The following is an 18,385-nucleotide window of genomic DNA, read 5'->3' as shown; positions in this document are numbered from 1 at the left end:
AGGCAATGCTGCCATTTGACTACATGCATGCAAAAAACTGAGACAGACATGCAAAAATAAGAGCCTTAAAGCAAGCAGTGAACAGTTACCTCAGAAGTAACGTCATTAGCGAGCAATAAAAGGGCGTACTGATGAAAAGGAAAGAAGCAACATTAGTCAATCAATGTGACACATGAAGGTGTGTACAGAACAACATTAATACGTGCAGTCTCTATTGCAAATTGAGTCTTTCACTAAGTAATTTTCTTCTTCCCAAATGTTTTATTTATTCATTTCAACTTTGGAAACTTGTTGACGACTTGTTTTGTGAATTGAATTGATAGCTCTCTCCCCCCACCTTCCATTTTGAGAAAGTAATTGTTGTCCTGTCTTGAATTAAAGGGAAATTCCCAGGTTGCTGTTTTTTTACTGAGTGCGTAAGCATGATAATATTATCCTTGAATCTCATATTGGACAGTTTCAATTCTTAGCTCAGCATCAATTTAGTTATATATGTTTCCTAAGTTTCCATAAAACACTTATTGTGCTTTCTCTTATTTCCTTGCCACACCCTTTCTCAGGTGTCATCAATATGCCTCAACCCTACCCAAAATGGGGAGTAGTTTCTTTACCTTTAGAAAAGGGGCCAATAAGTGGCCACAAGATGGTGTTTTCTGATATTGGCATCTTCAGTCCTGTGCCTCAAAACTAGACAATCAATATAGTGCAACCACTGGGGCAACCAGTCCTGTAACTGTCCACGGTCCATGATCTGTCAGCTGGCCTGCAGCTGAGCATCTTTCATCAACAACAAACTGAGACACGGACAGTTCAGTAATATAGCTCCACTTAGTTACTGTACCTGACAGATAAACTAGAAGCCCGCCCCACTGACAACTAACAGGTTAATTGTTTAATAAAGTCATTTTCTCTCTTAATATGTATGTCATTCTTGTTTTTTTTTTTTTTTTATTAGAATTTCTGGACTATTTTCCGCAATCTTTTCTCAGTGGAAGGGTACCTGACCAATCATTACAAGTTCAAGGTAAATCTGGGTTTTAATATGTTGTTTTTAAGAAAATAATGAGAACAATTTGTTTTCTAATAGCGATAGTCTCTCTCAATGAAGGCTCTGCTGTGTGGTAATGAACCTTGACTTTTGTTAGCGCCCATGCCTTCAACTCCTGTCATGCTACAGCTTACATAGAGCCATCAAGACGAATTCAATTTCCCAACATCCATTAGCTGAAAGCAATAATTACAGAACTTGATTAGAATTTATTCAAAGGACCAAGCAGTCACAGGCTTAATTTTTATTGCACTGACAAGTCTAGAACTGACTGACAGATAACTGTTATCTGCATAGGATATTTCAAAACTAAGGGCAAAAACACTCTCCTAATAGTCTGAGTCGCAGGAGCTGTAGACCTTGCAAACTTAACTTCAGCAGTGCAGGGTTTCAGTAGCTCAGAAATGAAAGTGTTGAGAATTTACTTCAGCTCACTAAGCATTTTTGAATGTTCACTGCAATTGGGACATTCCCACTGAATGAGCTGGATTAGAGTGCACAAGTTGTAGTTAAAACTTTTCTGCCACAGTTCTCTGAGTTGTGACAGGTAATAATTCACCACCCGTGTATCAACAATGAGTTTGGTATGCCCCAGTTTGTAAAAATCAATTAAAACATCATATTCCACTCAGTAGTCACTAACAACAAATAAAGGGCAGATTGTTTCAGTAAACAAACAAAACAGTTATTGTATTATAAATAATGCTATTACAAAGAGGCAAACGTTCATCTTTAGAGCAGCGCTGGCTGATAATTATAAACAGCACATTTTCTATATTATAAATACAAGATTTTATCACAAAGGATGGAGAGCATGCTCAAATTGAGTGAGGCTGAAAGGCTTTTAAAGGAGATGCTGCATTATGTACTTTTTCATTCAACAAACAACACAGATGTAGAAAATGAGAACACCACAACGCAGTGCACTTCACGCTGCATAAACTACTGCCTTGATATAAAACCCTGCTTATTCTATATTGTGTGTTATACAATGTAATGCAGCCCCAGTGTTTATACTAAGGAAAACACATTGGGTCCTTTTTTTAAACCAAAGTTCAGTAAAGGCAAAAGGCACATTGTCTAAGAGAAACAAAACAAATATAACGCTATTAAATCATCGATATGTTAAAAAATACACAATCATACATTCTATGTAAAACCTATAAGAATTTGATAAAGGAGCTAAGCAAAAGATTTGTCTTTCTGAATAAGTTTCCTAAAACTATTGATTGAACTTTTTTTATAAAAGGGTCCTTTAGGGTCCTTAAATTGACCACCAGTTTTTTCTTTCAGAAATTGTATGACTTGTGTAATAATTAAAAGGGTAGGTCCAAATTGGAAAGCTCTACCCACTGTATGTGCTTATAAGACCAATTTCAATGTTGCTTTATTTTCTATGACAATCAGACAGGTTTTTTTTTTTGTCCAAAAGTCAGATCATCCATGAGGAGCTGGCTATGATTTAATCAAAATGTAGCTGGTCTGGGGTCTAATGCCATGGTCTCCCCACCATGGCTACAGTGCTATACTTCATTACAAGTGTTTACGCTTGTTATTGCAAATGTAAAAGCAGCAGAGAAAGGATTAAGAAGAAGATTGGGTGGCAAGGGGAGTTGGTAAATCTTGATAATTGGTATTGACCCCGTTTGAACAAACTTTAATTGATTCAAAACCATTTTCAAAGTTAGTATGTGCTATACCAGTCTAAATCAATATATATTTCCCTGGAGTTGAGGTGCCTGGTTGTATTTGACTATATTAGACCATCTTGCTTTATTGGCAAAAAAGCTGCATTAACAAATCATAATAAAAGAGACCCCTAGCATGATGGACAATTTAATAGGTCAAATATAGGAACGGTATGTTTTAATTAATGTACTTACACTTGTTTCGTCAATCTTTTCCCGTCGTTTAGTTTTGTGTGTTTCAAAGTCTTCCATGAGGGTCTGCATGTAGTTTTTGGATCTCTGGTTGCCCTCAGAATCCTCACCTCCTAAGTCAGGCAGCGGGGATGGGAGTGGGCCTTCAGCAGAGGGGAAAGCAGGAGGAGCAGGGCGAATCTTCTCAATCTTGCCTGCAACAAAAAGTAGACCTGAAGATTAGGCCACATCCAGCATCCATATTAAATGAAACCTCTTTCATGCCCTGCAAAAATTGTAAGGTATAACAAATAGTTGGTACTAGCTTTCTTTTTTCTTGGTATAAAAGCACACTATTTTTTAACAACTTTAAAAACATATTATGCCACTGAAAAATGTATTTAACAATTGGTAGAATTCAACTAGTATTATGGTATGAGCATGAATGAGCAATTGGAGCGTGATGACTCCAGGTCGAGAGTGTGACATTCAAAGATGAGTTTTAATTGAGTGAGAAAGCAGTAAATCAGAATGACAGTATTGTTTCCTTTTTGTGAACCTGAGGAGCCTCCGTTCTCAATTCGCTAGGGTATGGGGGGGGGATCCTATGTATTAACGACAGCACAAAAGAGGCTAAGAAAGTCTAATAAAGATTTAAATATCATAAAATGTCAAAAATGTAATTATCAATCAGACCTCTTTCCCCCTCTTCCTCCCCCACCTCTGATCTCTCTATTTCTATTCCTTTTGAATCCACCACCCTCTCTCCTTCCTCATCCACCAAGAACCTTGGAGTCACCCTCGACCCCTCCCTTTCCTACTCTCAGCACATCTCTCCTCTGGCACGCTCATGTCGCTTCTTCCTCAGCAACATAGGTAGAATTCACCCCTTCCTCACCAACTACTCCACGCAACTCCCTCCTGGCCAGCTCCCTACCTCTGCTATCTATCCACACCAGCTCATGTAAAACTCTGCTACCTGCCTTGCCTTTTCGCTTCCTCTTTTCTCCCATGCTATACCATTGTTCCACTCCCTCCACTGGCTCCCTATCACCATTCACATCCAATTCAATTCATACTGATTTTCTTAAAGTTCTCAGAGCCTTTTTAAACAGCAGACTGGACTATCCCCACACCAGGAGCCAGAGAATATTTGTTGTTAAAAAGAAAACAAAAGCACAACAACAAAAGTGACATCTTGTAAAAGAGGTTGGAGGTGCTAGAGTGGTACAAACTTTATGTATCCAGAGCAGAGTACTTGTACCTCTGGAGCCTTGAAACACTTAACAATCTTTTTACCAACTGACAAACAAGTCACAAAAAAAGAATAAAAACAGCATATTATGGGACCCAGTTTAACAGGTTTTTGACCAGCTGTGACATAATTCTCACTGCGGAACTCATTTTATACAGAACGTGAACTACCATAATGTATTCCTTATGCAGTATACTGTCAATCATTACTATTTTATTTAACATCATCTAATCAAAGAAACTACAAAATGACATTGCAAAAGTCTACTGCAAGCCATACGAGTAGTACAGTATTCCATGTTAGATTCTGAAATTTCACATTTTTAAATTTCTATCAGTCATTTTGTTAAGTATATGGAAAACTACAAAGCAGTCTGTAATTCAGTATGTTAACTTAACATTATTCAACAGGTTTCATTCGACTTCATGAAGCAAAAGTAATTAATTCTATAGAGTGATGTTAAACTTTTGGCCGTAGCTGTAGACACTTGCTTATCAGGATGCCAACAGCCTGAACTGACCAACAATCAAAAATCACTCTATCATAATAAAATATCCAACTGCAGAGACTGAATTTCTACATAGGTTTAAATATTACTGCAAACAGCAAACCAACACTCCTGTCAAACAAATGAATAGTACATGAAAGTAGCTTGGCTAAGAGCATATTAAAATAAAATAACAAATCCATCTGTTATTTATTTATTAGTTTATTTATTTATTACAAGGCTATATTTCTGATAGCTTAGTAATTATGAAATATATAGTCAGGAGAGTATGCATCACTCTATATCATTATTCTGTTTGTTGGAGTATGCTAACTGTCCACCAGAGGTTGCAATAACTCTGACAATAAAGTGACTGATGCAAAATAACTGGTAACACATAATAAGCATAACATCACTGTATTGGAAATATTGTACATACATGCATCCAGAAAAATTATACTATATTATATGGATGGCCAAATCTGAAAACTGCAATCTTATTATTTATAAGGTTAAAAGTAAGTAGCTTCAAATTAAGTTTTTAGGTTTTTTACTGTCCATATTTTCCATATAGACACTTCAGTTGATCTAGGCTGGGTTACAGATGTCTATAATGGAAGAGCAGTTCCTGAATTAAGGAAACTACCTGAACACACCAAAAAAAAGATGGACTGCAAACAAAAAATGGCAAGGTTACAATAAAAAAATATTTGAAGTTAACTGCAATGTAAGGCTTACCTGGAGCTGTCTTCCCAGTGAACACTGTTTTGGTGGGTAAACCCTGTCCACTCTTCTTGGTGGGGCTTGGTGCAGTGCTGAGACTTTGACGCTGTTTCTTCAGCTCATATTCTCGTTCCTGGGCCGCGCGGATCTCCTCCTCGATCATGGAGAGAGTTCTTTGCTTCCTAGAGCGTACCTTGAAAGGCCCAGCGGTGACCTCTGGCTCATGCATTCTCACTGCCTCAGCTGTGCTCCTCAACTCAGCTGCCTCGGAGTACTTACTGAAGTAGCTGAACGCCTGTCTGTCATCTGTTGAGGTAGGCTGACTGGAAGGTACCACCAGGGGGTGCTGGAAGCTGTTCCCAAGGTCTAGTCTCTCAACTGAGATCTCTGGCTTAATGTCCTTATTTTCCTGCACTGGAGACGACACCTGGTGTGGCTCAAACTTGGAGGCTTCTTCTTCAGGGGTGGGTTGCTGCTCAACTTCTTTCACATGTTTAGTGGGGCTGCAAGGCTGCTGTTCCAGGGCTTGCTGAGTTTTAATGTCCCTTCCATCGCTCTGCTGAGCAATGGCTTGCTGAATTACATTTTGTACCAGAATCCCTGCATGATACTCCAGCTGTTCCTCTGTCAGCAGGGCACCTTGGTAGGTGGACTGGAGGGGGGAGATGCTATGCTCACTTGATGATTTGGCCCCCTCTTCCATTTTGCAGTCAACCGGAGTCATGGCTTGTGGAGTAGATGGCAAAGAGAAATCTCCCATTGAGTTCTCCAGGAAGGCATTCATTGTCTCATTTGAAGCACCACTATCGCTCACGTTATCCATGCTGAAATCATTGGACAAAGTTTCTAACACTGTGGTGTCCTGTGATCTGAGAGATAGGTCATCCAAGCCAGAGTCAAGCTCTTCTGGATGGTAGGAGACATTATCTGACCGCGGATATGGATATGACATATCATAATCCTCCTCTTTCAGAATAGTCATCACTGCTCTGGCGCATTTGAAATCTCTGTCGTCTTCCCATGTTTTGGTAACTTGCTCCTCTTTCAATCCATTACCTGCTATACTTGGTGAAACATTTGGCGATTCCTTTTCATCTTCATCTTGATCATCTGGTACATAATATATTTTCTCAGCTTTGATTGTGGTCACTTCATTGTCCTGCGTAGCCTGGCCTTGGCTAGAAACAGTCCCTGTCACTGTTATTAAGCTCACTGGCCTCTCCATTTGGGCCGACTGGGTTGCTTTGGAAAATGGCTTGGCTGAATACAGTTTGGGAGCCACAGTTCTCCTTGAAGCGCTAGGCTGCTTAGTGGGCTCCATCATTAAAAACTGCCTCCTGGCTGCTGAGAAGTCAATCTGTTCTGTCACTATGGCTTCCTTGTTGATGTTCATGGGCTCTGGTGGCACAAAGGGGGCCGATGTCTGCTTGGGTGACGTTGGTGGCACACTTACTACTTGAGGTTTTTTCTGCTTGCGTTCTTCATACTTTTTATGTGACTCCAGCTGGTCAGGCTCTAGCTGTTCCTCTACTGCCTTCTCTTGGGGTGGGTTCCACCATTTTGTGGCAATACCCGGATTCTTCTTTACAGCCTGGCTCCTGATAAGCTCTCTCCGCTCCCGTTCTAGTTCTGCTACCTCCTCTGCAGGACGAATCTTTTTTATTCGAACGTTTGCCTTCTCTAAACTACTATCAAAGAGCTTAGATGGCTTGTCCTCCTGGAAAGCCCGCAGCTCAAACTTGGCCTCTTTCTTGATAGTTGTTAAGGTTGGCTCATCAGATACCCTTTGAAGCATGTAGGAATAAGACTCCTCAATTAAATTGTGACTGTTGGGTCTCACTTGGTTGGTATCCTGGTTCTCTATAAAAGTAGCTTCTGTCTGCTTCCTGCCTACCACTATTACTTCATTGGTAGATGAAGATTCACCTGAAACGTAGACTGATGGTCCAGAGTTATCGACTGTGATTGAATTTGGTTCTGGAGAGGATGTTCCGTTAAAAGGGTTCTCTGCAGCCGAGTCATAGCAGTTGGCCTCCAGGACCTCATCCAAATATTGGATCTCCTTGGCGACATCACTGTCCAGTGACTCATGTCTGGTTTTCAAGCCGTTTTGACCATTGGTAGGAAAACAGCCATGATGGTTCTCTGACCGGGATTCTGAAAAAGGGGCTTCAAATTCCATTTTGTGTTTGCTTCCAGAGATTATGTTAACTGAATCCAGGAAACTGACACTCTTTAAGCCTTTCTCCTTTAATTTATTGTCATCCTCTGGGCTTTTGGAGGAAGATTTCTAAAAGAAGAAAATATAACATTTGTGTTAGAAATGTAAATGCTAACAATATAGGGATAATTGTTTTACTGTACAAAGCTCAATGAAAGAAGGGTGTTCGTACAAGTTAGGATTGATTGTTTGCTAACAACTTAAATGGATCTTCTTTAACCAAAATCTCAAGCTATGTCAATATCCTTATATCTGTGAATAAACAAATAATATACAGTATACTACGCATACCTGTGTATACATACAATTATAATTCAAAAAGGCTTTGAGAAAGGATACAAATCATATACTGTATATTATTATGTTGTCATAATCACCACACTGGTTAGCCAGCTAGTCTGTGCTAATTACAGCAGCACTAGAAAGCCTCTAAATATCTTTACACTTTTGAATAACTAGCAGACGTCACATCTTAAAGTCTCTCTCTGCCACAGTTGTTGATGCCAGATTGCAAGGTAGGTGACCCACATCTATGGTCTGACAATCCTCCCTGTAACCAATATAAATGGCTGTTTTCCAGTGTTAGGGAGCTGTGGAGTAGCAGCTCTTGCTTACAACAATTTCCATGAATTAAATTTAGAAACAGTTTAGCATCCTTTTTAGAACTTTTACTCAACCAATACAAATATTGATTTCCAAATATCTTAATTATATCCCAGCCTCTTCCTTGCTCTTTTATTGACAACGTTAAACATTATTAACAGGATGTTAACAACAAAGTGATAAAAAAACTTGTTTTTTTATTCAGGCCCATATATGTACATATAATAATACATTGGTGATTTTAGTTAAAGTCACTTTGATACATGCTGTTCAATGCACTCATGTTTACTGGCAAACCCTCATATGTTTATTTAAATACAGTAAGGGATTTTCTCCTTTTATGTTGACATTTATTTATACTATCTAAAAACTCAAGGTCTTATTTTAGAACCATATTAAAATATATATGTGTTTTAAATATAAAACTTCCTTTCAATTTAACAAGGTGAAAAAAACAACTTGAGCTTGTTTATTAACTGCTAGGTTAATTTGGTTCTAGTTTTGTAAAATTATTTTTCACCTTTAAAAACAAACAAACAAGCAAACAAACACAAAACAAAACAAAAAACCCTAAAAATTACTGACTGTATTCTTTAAAAAAAGGTCTCAATGATCCTGATTTTTACATTGGGACATAAGAACAACAAAGCTTTAAGGAATGTTTTGCTTTTAAGACCCTTTCAATTAATTAAACTTTTCCAATCTTTTTCAGCTCTTTGAGAGGCATTTATTGCAGTAATGTATTGTCATCAAAACACTTTTTAACCTAAGAAGATGTTTATTATCACTTTAAAAACAAGTGTTGTCAACAGATCCTTTCAGAAAAACAATGCCCCTCCTGTCTTTTTTTGGTTTTGCTTTTTGCTTCAACAACAATCTACCCCAAGCATCATAGAGCAGAGCATTGTGTTTAAGTTAAAATGCAGAAGCAAGGACATTTCATATTTTTTAAAATGATAATAACAAGTACATGTAATCAGGCCATATGTATATTTATATAGACTGTTCTTAATACAATTCAGAAAATAGGAATGTGCAAAGCTGATTACAAAAGTCGCCAAATGCTGCTGTCACTAAAGTTTTAGTGCTGGTACCTTACCAGACAATACCAAATCATTTTTCTTTTTCAGTTTTCTTTGAGTGAATAGAAATTCCCTTTTGGAAAATGAATACATCAGAACTAAAACTAAAAACAATAACTAAAACTCTCCTATTCCCAACAAGGTGTACATTTGTTTTAAATGGAGTATCATACGTGCTTGTGCATCGCATGGTACTGTTTTATCAGCTGGACTTTTTCCTGGCACAGATAGATCAATAAATACATTCATGCTAGATTTATTGATTCAGAATTTATTTTTTTTGGCAAACTTTGCCCTCCCTTCAGAGTAATCTTGCATTGGGTGCCTAATATATATATATATTTCAGACTGTAGGAGGATTAATCAGATGAATACGTTGTTTTATTTTGTTAAAAACAAAGAGAATGGCACTAAGATTTTAGCTAAATAGTTCACAAACGTTTTTTATATTTTTATTGTGTGTTTTTACTTCATAGTTCATATTGTGCATTTATATGTGTTCGGTATTAGGAATCAAAGTTCAAACGAGATGTTAAATAGGGCATTCTGAGATGATATTCTTATTTCCATAGCTGGTCTCTGACAAGTCACTGCTTATTTCCAGTGGTTTGTACATAGAGAGCACAGGCGTGATGGTACTTCTATCAGAATCTTTTCTGTGTGTGTGTGTGTGTGTGTGTAATATCTGCAGCTAAGAAGGCCTATTGTTGATTAAATGTGTTTAATCTGTCATTTGTTCAGACCCCCAGCTCTAATTTGGATAAGGTTCTCTGAAGGGAAACTGCACATTAATCTTCTCAAGACCCTGTATCAGATAACACCACGATTTACCATCGGAAACTGGCCTAACTGAATTGCGGTTTTGCCTCTGCAATCATTCCCCATGTCAATGACACTTCATTCACACACCAGCACCCGAGCCTTTACAATATAAGTGACCCGTGACCCAATGTACAGACATTACTTTACTTTTTTCAAGTGTCCACATACCATAGGTGACAGCTTGGTGTACGGTTTCTGATTGATCTAATTTTCTTTTAAAGGCAAACGTAGTAAAGCAGGGTGAAAGCATTCTAAAGCATTTGAATACATCAACGAGATGCATGGTAAAAAAGGCATTTTTTTCTTCAATAAAATAACTTTAAAATACATTTTATAATAAAATACAACAGCAGCATGTCTGTTTCATACTTTAAGTGAGTCTGCTCTGACTAAAGTAACTGAACTCACACAGCAAAATTCTAGTACCAGACATTTTCATGACAGTATCTGTAAATTCATCAAGCTTGTTATCATGCTTGTACTGCTTTTTACTATACCTTTACCACCTATTACCACTGTAAACTGTCATGTGATTGGAGGATCATATACAGTAACTGACAAACTGTTGGTACAACATTTAGAAGATGACATGAAACACCTTAGAAATGCTCTGTAGCACAGAAGCATGCAGGATTTACTCTTCCAGACCAGGTAATCCTCAATGGACCAACAAACTCCCTCACTATGAATGAGTTACACTTCTTTAAAGCTAATACCATTAGTGCTTTTCCAGGCAATACGGGTGGTGAAGATAAAAGATAATATTTCATGGGTTCAACATGGTTAAAGACTTAGCCATTGTTAGATAAGTGGTTACTGACACAATATTTAAAATACCATTTGTTTCCTTTGATTCACATCCACCAATCAATAATGCATGTTGCATCTTCTCCTACCATTCACTGGGCTATAGTTTATCTGCAGCACAAGTCAATAATTCAGTTGTCTCCAAAAGAAATACTTGTAATACTTTATAATTAGTTAGTAAATACAATGCACAACATATTTACCTAAAATAACAAGTGTAACACACACACACACACACAAATGTAGACAATATTGTTATTTCATTGAAAAATACCAATCAATTGGCAGAATGAGCTGTTGTCATTTGACAGAGGATTTCAACAGAAACCAGTCTTCCACAGGCCTCTTGAATCATTTCCACTACTCAGGATTGCACAGCACTAAAACCAACCCTCACCCCCAATCAATGGTTTAAAAAAATCACTGGATATCAATCCTGATAGCCATTACATCTACTTGCTGTTTAACAGCTGTCCATGGCAGTTATATATGGGGGATATGTTATTTTGTGGTACATGTCAATTTTCTGAACATATCATTACAGTATCACCACATCACATTGGATAAGAGGATATTTCCAAATAAAAAATTATATGAAATGGTGTTGTAAAGAACAGTGCCAAATGTTATTGTTCTTATTTTTTATTGTGTTGTTCACTTGTATTGCTTATTGCTACTTTTACTATTTATCAATGTTTTATCCTTGTAAAGCTCTTTGGATCGATTTATAATAATGCTGATTTATTGATTGACCTCTAGGAATCCTTTAATGTGACAATTCCATGAGTGATGAGTGAAGGAAAACTTATTTTTCCTTTATGAAGGACATGAAGACAGGTGTCTGAAAGTCGAAAGATGAGACAAAACTAATAGTCAAAGGGAATACAGTCTCGCTTTGTGGATTTGTGAATACTGCTGTGGTATGCAGTTTTCAAAATACTTAATCAAGTTGTTCACTTATTTCTGATCACCTCTTGCTGCGAAAAATATTTTAAATTATTAAAAATACCACCATTTATATATTACTAAATCCCACATAATTCTTACAAGCACAATAACAATATATACATAATTTGATCTAAACTTTATTCTCACTAGACCAGTTCATGAGTTTTACATCCTGTAGAGGTTGAATGCATTATGAACACAGCGGGGAAGAGCTAGGTTATGAACTGTCAGGCTCCTCTTTAAAGAAACATGAGGCTCACAAAAAGGTATATTAAACATTTAAGAAAAATTTGGCCACATTTCTACAAACATAATTTATACGAGCACACTAATGATAATCAAGGCCCTTATTTTAGTTTTTATTTTATATAATATTTGTTGCATAGGGGAAAAAAAAATGATGACAGTCTGTGCAGATAAATAACTTGTTGGTTTTCAGAGTACCTATCTGGGGTAATATTGGGGAAGACAAAACTTTCTCACTTGCTTCTGTTCCCTGTTACACAATGACTCAGACATGTTACCTCCAGACTTTCTTACAAAAATACTTTCTTACTGTACAAAAAATAATAATGTGCATAAACATATCGACCAAAAGCAGTTACCAATTGATTGGTATTTTTGGGGAGGCAAGTGTAACAGAATGCTTAACCAATTGCCAATGCACTAGTTATGTAAAATCAGATTATTGTTCAAACCATATTGGGTAGTACAAAGAGCTCACCCTGTAATACATCCTGCCACTTTTTTTTTACCTCATACTTATCCTCAATACAGAGGAATACTTGACATATTTCCACGCACAGTTATATCTACTTACATTATTTAATCCTGCAACTGGCTTTCATCCTTAGATCATCTTATCTATTTCTGTACTGCATTAAAAAATATATATAGTTTATATATTGTGTCAAAATATAGTTGGATGACGAACAGATTAATGGACTTTACTGTAGATTAATTATACTGTATCCCAATGGCAACAGGATTAAATTAAGTTTCTCTCCAGTGGAATTAAGGGCCTATTCCCAGTAAACATTGAAATCAAAACCTCATAGTGGCACATTTATTGGCAGTCTGATAGAGAGGCCATTTGAGGGTGGTCCCTCCAGGGCAGAGCAGGGAGACATACAGTAGTGGCAAGAGGCACCCTGGAATAGTTAACAGATTGCCTGCACATACTGAACCTGCTCATTTGATAAACAAAGCTATTTAGTCTTCAGAGCTGTCAATCTAACACCTTTCATGCTTTTACAAGCAGAATGTGTTTCTTACCCCTTGAAATTAGCTGACTAAAGACTGCATTATCCTGATGGGTAGAGTGTACTTTCAAATATGTTTTTTTTATTTTTTTTTTTTACTAATGCTGATGTGCTAAGCTGTATTAAGACAGGAACTAGGTATCAAGTAATATGCAAAGCTGTTACCAAAGCAGGGTATTAACTCTAAAAAGTGATTCTGTGACACTATTTTAAGGGGCTTTTTTTTTTTTTTGGTGTATTAAGAACTAGCTTACTAACACATTGACAAACATTGTTCATTTTGAGTTAATGATTAGTTTATATCTGTTCCCTTTTGATAAACTAATAAAAGGGTATGCTAAAATAAAACCTGATCTCCTTTGCTAAACATTATTACAGTATTTAAAAGTACATTCAAGCTGCCTTCATTGTTTTTTTATATACAATATACTGCTGTGTTGAGTGAGAGTTCTCTATTGTATAAAATACCCGCTAAGCTAATGGTATTGTGTAGTGATTTGTAGTGAAACTATGTAGCCTTTACTGCGTGTAGAACATTTATATACAAAGCATCACGTTAAAGATAAACATTGACTCACCAGCTACTTGTTATCTCATTACTTCTAACACTCAGGCTACCATGCTGCAGTTTAGAATGCTTTACTACATCCATGTTGTAAAAAGAAAGCCCAACACATTTCACTGCACTGATAACACTGTGTTACTGAAACAATAGTGCTACTGTAGTATAGTTATATATTACAGTATAATTTAAACATGAGGTTCATGAGGAAGTCTCTGTGGTACTGGAGGTAGTGGGTTCAAATCACTATTCACTGACTGTAAACCATCAGCAAGTCACATGACCCCTTGGTTTATGATTGTGTCCTTCTGTAAACTGGTTACAAGCAGGCCTCCACTGGTGTTGAATCTCAGTTTGAATGTTCTGTGTATATATATATATATATATATATATATATATATATATATATATATATATATATATATATATATATATATTTAGAGGGCGGTACAGTACACACACTTCTATTTTCAGTGCTCCAAATATGGGGACTAGCAGAGTGAAACCACCCGCAAAGCATTTCTGTAAATAACACTGAATCATTTTGTCCTGTGGTGTAATCTCCATGGAGAGTATGTTCAACAACTTCTTGTAACAAATGCCCTAGATACGTGTAATCAAACTTAGGAGAATGGTTCCCAAGAAATCATCATTATTGGTGTAATAAGCAGTAAATGATGCTTAATTACTGTAGGTCACCACAAGCTTGATTTTGAGAACTTCTGTGACTTTAAAATCTCAATCTTAAGTTCTGAGGTGCAATAAAAAAGGGGTCAGGTTGAGAAATGTGCTGTTTACTATCTTCATCAACACATCAACACCTGAGAACCTCAAAAGAAAAATGTCTAAACCCAGTTTCATCACAAATTCTACAGATATTACTGAATAATTTCATACTGGGTTTATTGAGTCCATTGCTGAAACTTAAAAGAAAAGGACAACATACAGTATTTGGCCTATTGAAATACATTTTAGTAAGTAACAGACTCCAGATTCCTCAATCAAACATAGTGAATTTATCCCACTGAATTTGGCATTTTAAGGCATATGTTGACCCTCACCCCCAAAAACGCCAAATCCTTTTCCCATCAAGGCGGGTCAGACAGAGGTTTCCGTTCAAATAAATGAGGACATTCCAGGAATTCATTTTTTTTCTTTTCTAAAACTGCATATTAAATTAAACCAATGTTAAGTTTCAACAGTTTTATATAAAAGGCCATCAGGCAGGTTGCTTTCACATTCCCTGCATGCCTTGGCTGTCTTGAGGTGGTAGCATATGACCTGCTGTGTGAGTCTGTTGCTGAGGGATGGGGATTTAATTATATTATATTAATTATATTTTTAAATTGTTGTTGACTGCAACAGTAGTCTAGCCGTGTCTTTCTCTCTGAAAAAGAACACTGCATGCCATTGAAAAGTCACAGCTCTGCATTGTGAAATCACTTCATTAAAAAGCTTTCACCCTACATCTGGAAGCTATTTAGGTGCCACGGGGTTAACTCTTTCAGATACTGAGAGATGTCAGTCTGGCAGGGTTTCTGAATGACTACCCTAATTCAATTCCCTAACAGGAACACAAGCCATCCATTTTAAAATGTGCTCTACAACGGTCCCAGTCTGTCATTTTTGTTAAAATTCAGAATGTGTTCAGCACTATGGATTTGTAAGTGGCTTGACAGATTTAACTTCCTCCGGTGAATTCAGCTGCTTTTAATAATCGGTTGTGATAACCAGACATTGACTGAGTCATTATGTAGTGCTAAATGCGAGTCAGAAAGAGCGAGTAACAAAAGAATGTTTCAAATTATATGCTCAGCCATAACTTCACATGCTCACATCTCCATTGGGAATACTAAAATAGCATGGACAAAGACAACTTTGTTTACATTAATGTTGCTTCAACTCTTCTAATCTTTTGGGTAACGATTTATTTTAAGGAAATAAAAAAAAAAAATTGCTTACTATGATGCTAGCAAATGTTTTAAATACACAGTGCTGTAATCTCTCAATCATACATTCTGTATTAAAACTACCAATTGTCTTATACTTTTACCCCAGTTTGTATACACGACTTCTTAATGTATAAAAAAAGTATACAAATATACAGTAGGATCTTTCAAGAAAAAACAAAGTATTGTCAATAGTAATTTTATTTTAACCCTGTCTCTATGATATCAGTTGATGACTTCAAACTGATACTGTTTTTGTAAATAGTAAGCTAGTTATAAATAGGTAATACAAAAGTGCCCATTTAATTCAACTGTCACCTTTTTGATTAGCTTTAGTAATACTGTCCTTTTCTTGTTAAAGCTATAGTTATAAGTACTAAATTTTATAGTTTTGTGAAGAAAAGACTGTTTAAACTGCTGAGTCACAGACTAAAAATGACAATGACAATGATATATATATATATATATATATATATATATATATATATATATATATATATATATATATATATATATATATATATATATTTATGTTTATATAATCCATACATACTACAGGAATTATGGTTTTGGGGTCAATACCACTTAGTTCACTTATGGATACAAAAATTAATGAGTTCATTAATCAGCGAAATTGAATCCAGTTGACTAATAAGTTATCCCTGCAAGCATTTAAACACACACTCTCGTATATATGTCTGTGTCTTTACTTTACGATTACCTTCATTCTTTATGTTTGCCTTTAGTTCTAGGACATATAAACCATACATTCACCAGTCCTATTCATCAAGCCTCTTGAAACCTTGCATTCATTTGAGAGGCTGACTTTAGCATCTCTGGTTTATGCAGGCAAATTAAGATACCCGAAGTGCAGCAATCAGAAAGTTACAGCACTCCATTCAGTACATTGCAATTTGATATACTGTATGTTAACCACATGTATTAAATACCAAATATAAGATTACTAAAAGCTATGCTGATTTACAATAGAATTGTTTAGAAATCTAGTTCTTTTTCTTTTTAAGGTAAAGAGAAGAAGCATCATTTACGATTTAAGGCATAACTACAACAGATATCACTTTCTAAACAACACACGACTTTTTAACTGATTGTGAAACAGTGAACCAGGCTTACCCAGTATTGTTGTTTTCAAGCTCCACTGTAGAGTGCCTTTTATTTCTACAATGCCTCCTCTCTTTGGTTCCTCAAGTCAAATTCCTTCCCTGCCTTTTTGCAGGCAATGATGTCATAGGTTTGGGGGCTGGTGAAGGAAGAGCTTCCCTCCTTCCAGCCCATTCACACAAAGGCCCCCTTTTACACCCCACCCCTTCTCCAGCATCCCCTCCTTTCACTTCAGCTTGGACAACTCAAAGCATTATGTCACTATAACGGTTCCCTGAGACAAAACAAAAGGGACAACAGCAGCGTGTAGTAGCTAGACATCAGAGTTTAAGTATGTGTTACAGTTTTAGGGAGCTTTACTCCTTTCAGTGTGACAAACAAGAGACACCATGATTTCCAGTTCAGTTCAAAAGGCCTTTGAGGCTCATAAAATTCCACATTGATTTGCATCAGGCCATGGAACTAAGAGTGTGTACCGCTAATTAATGAGTTCTAGATCACTGAATTACTTTGTGTTCCTCCAACCAATAACAATTTCCTGATGTTTACTGTGGTTTTATTTTTACTAAAATGTCAGGCTGCTCCACCAGATTCAACGATAAAGTTCTTGTTTTGTAAACACGCCCTGCAAGTCTAAGAATCACAGTAGATCTGTCCAACAGTTACCACAGAGACTTAAAATGCGGAATAAAAAGATAAGCACACAGTACAGTATGCACTCCATCTGCACAAAATGTAGACAGGTTTTCTGAAGCCAAAATGTTTATGATGAAAACTATTTTAACAGCAATCTTTCAACTGTCAAGGTTTTTGTTTGAAAAATAATAATAATAATAATAATAATAATAATAATAATAATAATAATAATAATAATAATAATAATAATAACCACCCTTGGTTATAATAATAGCTCTCTATTTTAACTAATTTCCCCTAATTTATGTAATTTTTCTAATGTAAAACTGAAATTTAAGTAAGAGTAATGTGGGTAAGCATATCTGTCTCTTGAGTCAACATTGGTCTTTGACTGAACCCAACATCTCCCTTTCCAAACGTTAACTACAATACACTGACTGGACATATTTTAAATTAAATTACTTTATATTACACAACTTTGTCATTTAGCAGATGCTTTTATCCAAAGCAACTTACAGAGACTTGGGGTGAATGATGCATCACAACTGCTGCAGAGTCACTTACAATGGGACCTTGATTTTACAGTATGTTTCATCCAAAGGATGACTACTATCACTTCTTGACTAATTTCCCCAAAACTGTCCATCTGTATGTGTCACCAATTTCATTTTCTTTCCCAGCAGACTTTTTAGCAGATCCTATTGCTCAGGCAAATAAATAACAGGGGTCATAAATAGCTTGTCATCTTTAACTGGTGCATGAGCTAATATCATTTTCAATAAGCCATTGTAATGCCAAAAGCTCCACAGTATAAACCAAGTATTGAGATACTGTAGCATAGGTAGAACAAATGAATATATAGTGTTTCAGTTCCATGAAAGATGAAATGCTATCTGTGTTAAATGTTTCCTGTAAATGCTTAGCCGTGCACATTAAGCTAAGCATGGGCAAATGTGTCAGGTTTCATTGATTTAGAGTCAGACTTTTAAAAACTTTGAT

The 18,385-nt window shown here is 36.3% G+C and overlaps 1 protein-coding gene across 2 annotated transcripts in view; it reads right to left on the bottom strand.

Annotated features, from left to right (window-relative positions):
- LOC121314671 (A-kinase anchor protein 2-like) overlaps window positions 1–18,385 on the bottom strand; it is a 144,365-nt gene that overhangs the window by 5,194 nt on the left and 120,786 nt on the right. For both annotated transcript variants that reach the window (XM_041248162.1, XM_041248171.1), the window contains exons 10-11: window positions 5,388–7,662; window positions 2,932–3,122 (exon numbers count right to left, since the gene is read on the bottom strand). In XM_041248162.1, coding sequence (XP_041104096.1) covers window positions 2,932–3,122; window positions 5,388–7,662 — 2,466 coding nt within the window. The remainder of the gene's footprint in view (window positions 1–2,931; window positions 3,123–5,387; window positions 7,663–18,385) is intronic.

Source organism: Polyodon spathula, chromosome 1 (assembly GCF_017654505.1).
Source record: "Polyodon spathula isolate WHYD16114869_AA chromosome 1, ASM1765450v1, whole genome shotgun sequence".
Taxonomy (NCBI): Eukaryota; Metazoa; Chordata; class Actinopteri; order Acipenseriformes; family Polyodontidae; genus Polyodon; species Polyodon spathula.
This window is presented reverse-complemented; position numbering and strand designations above follow the sequence as displayed.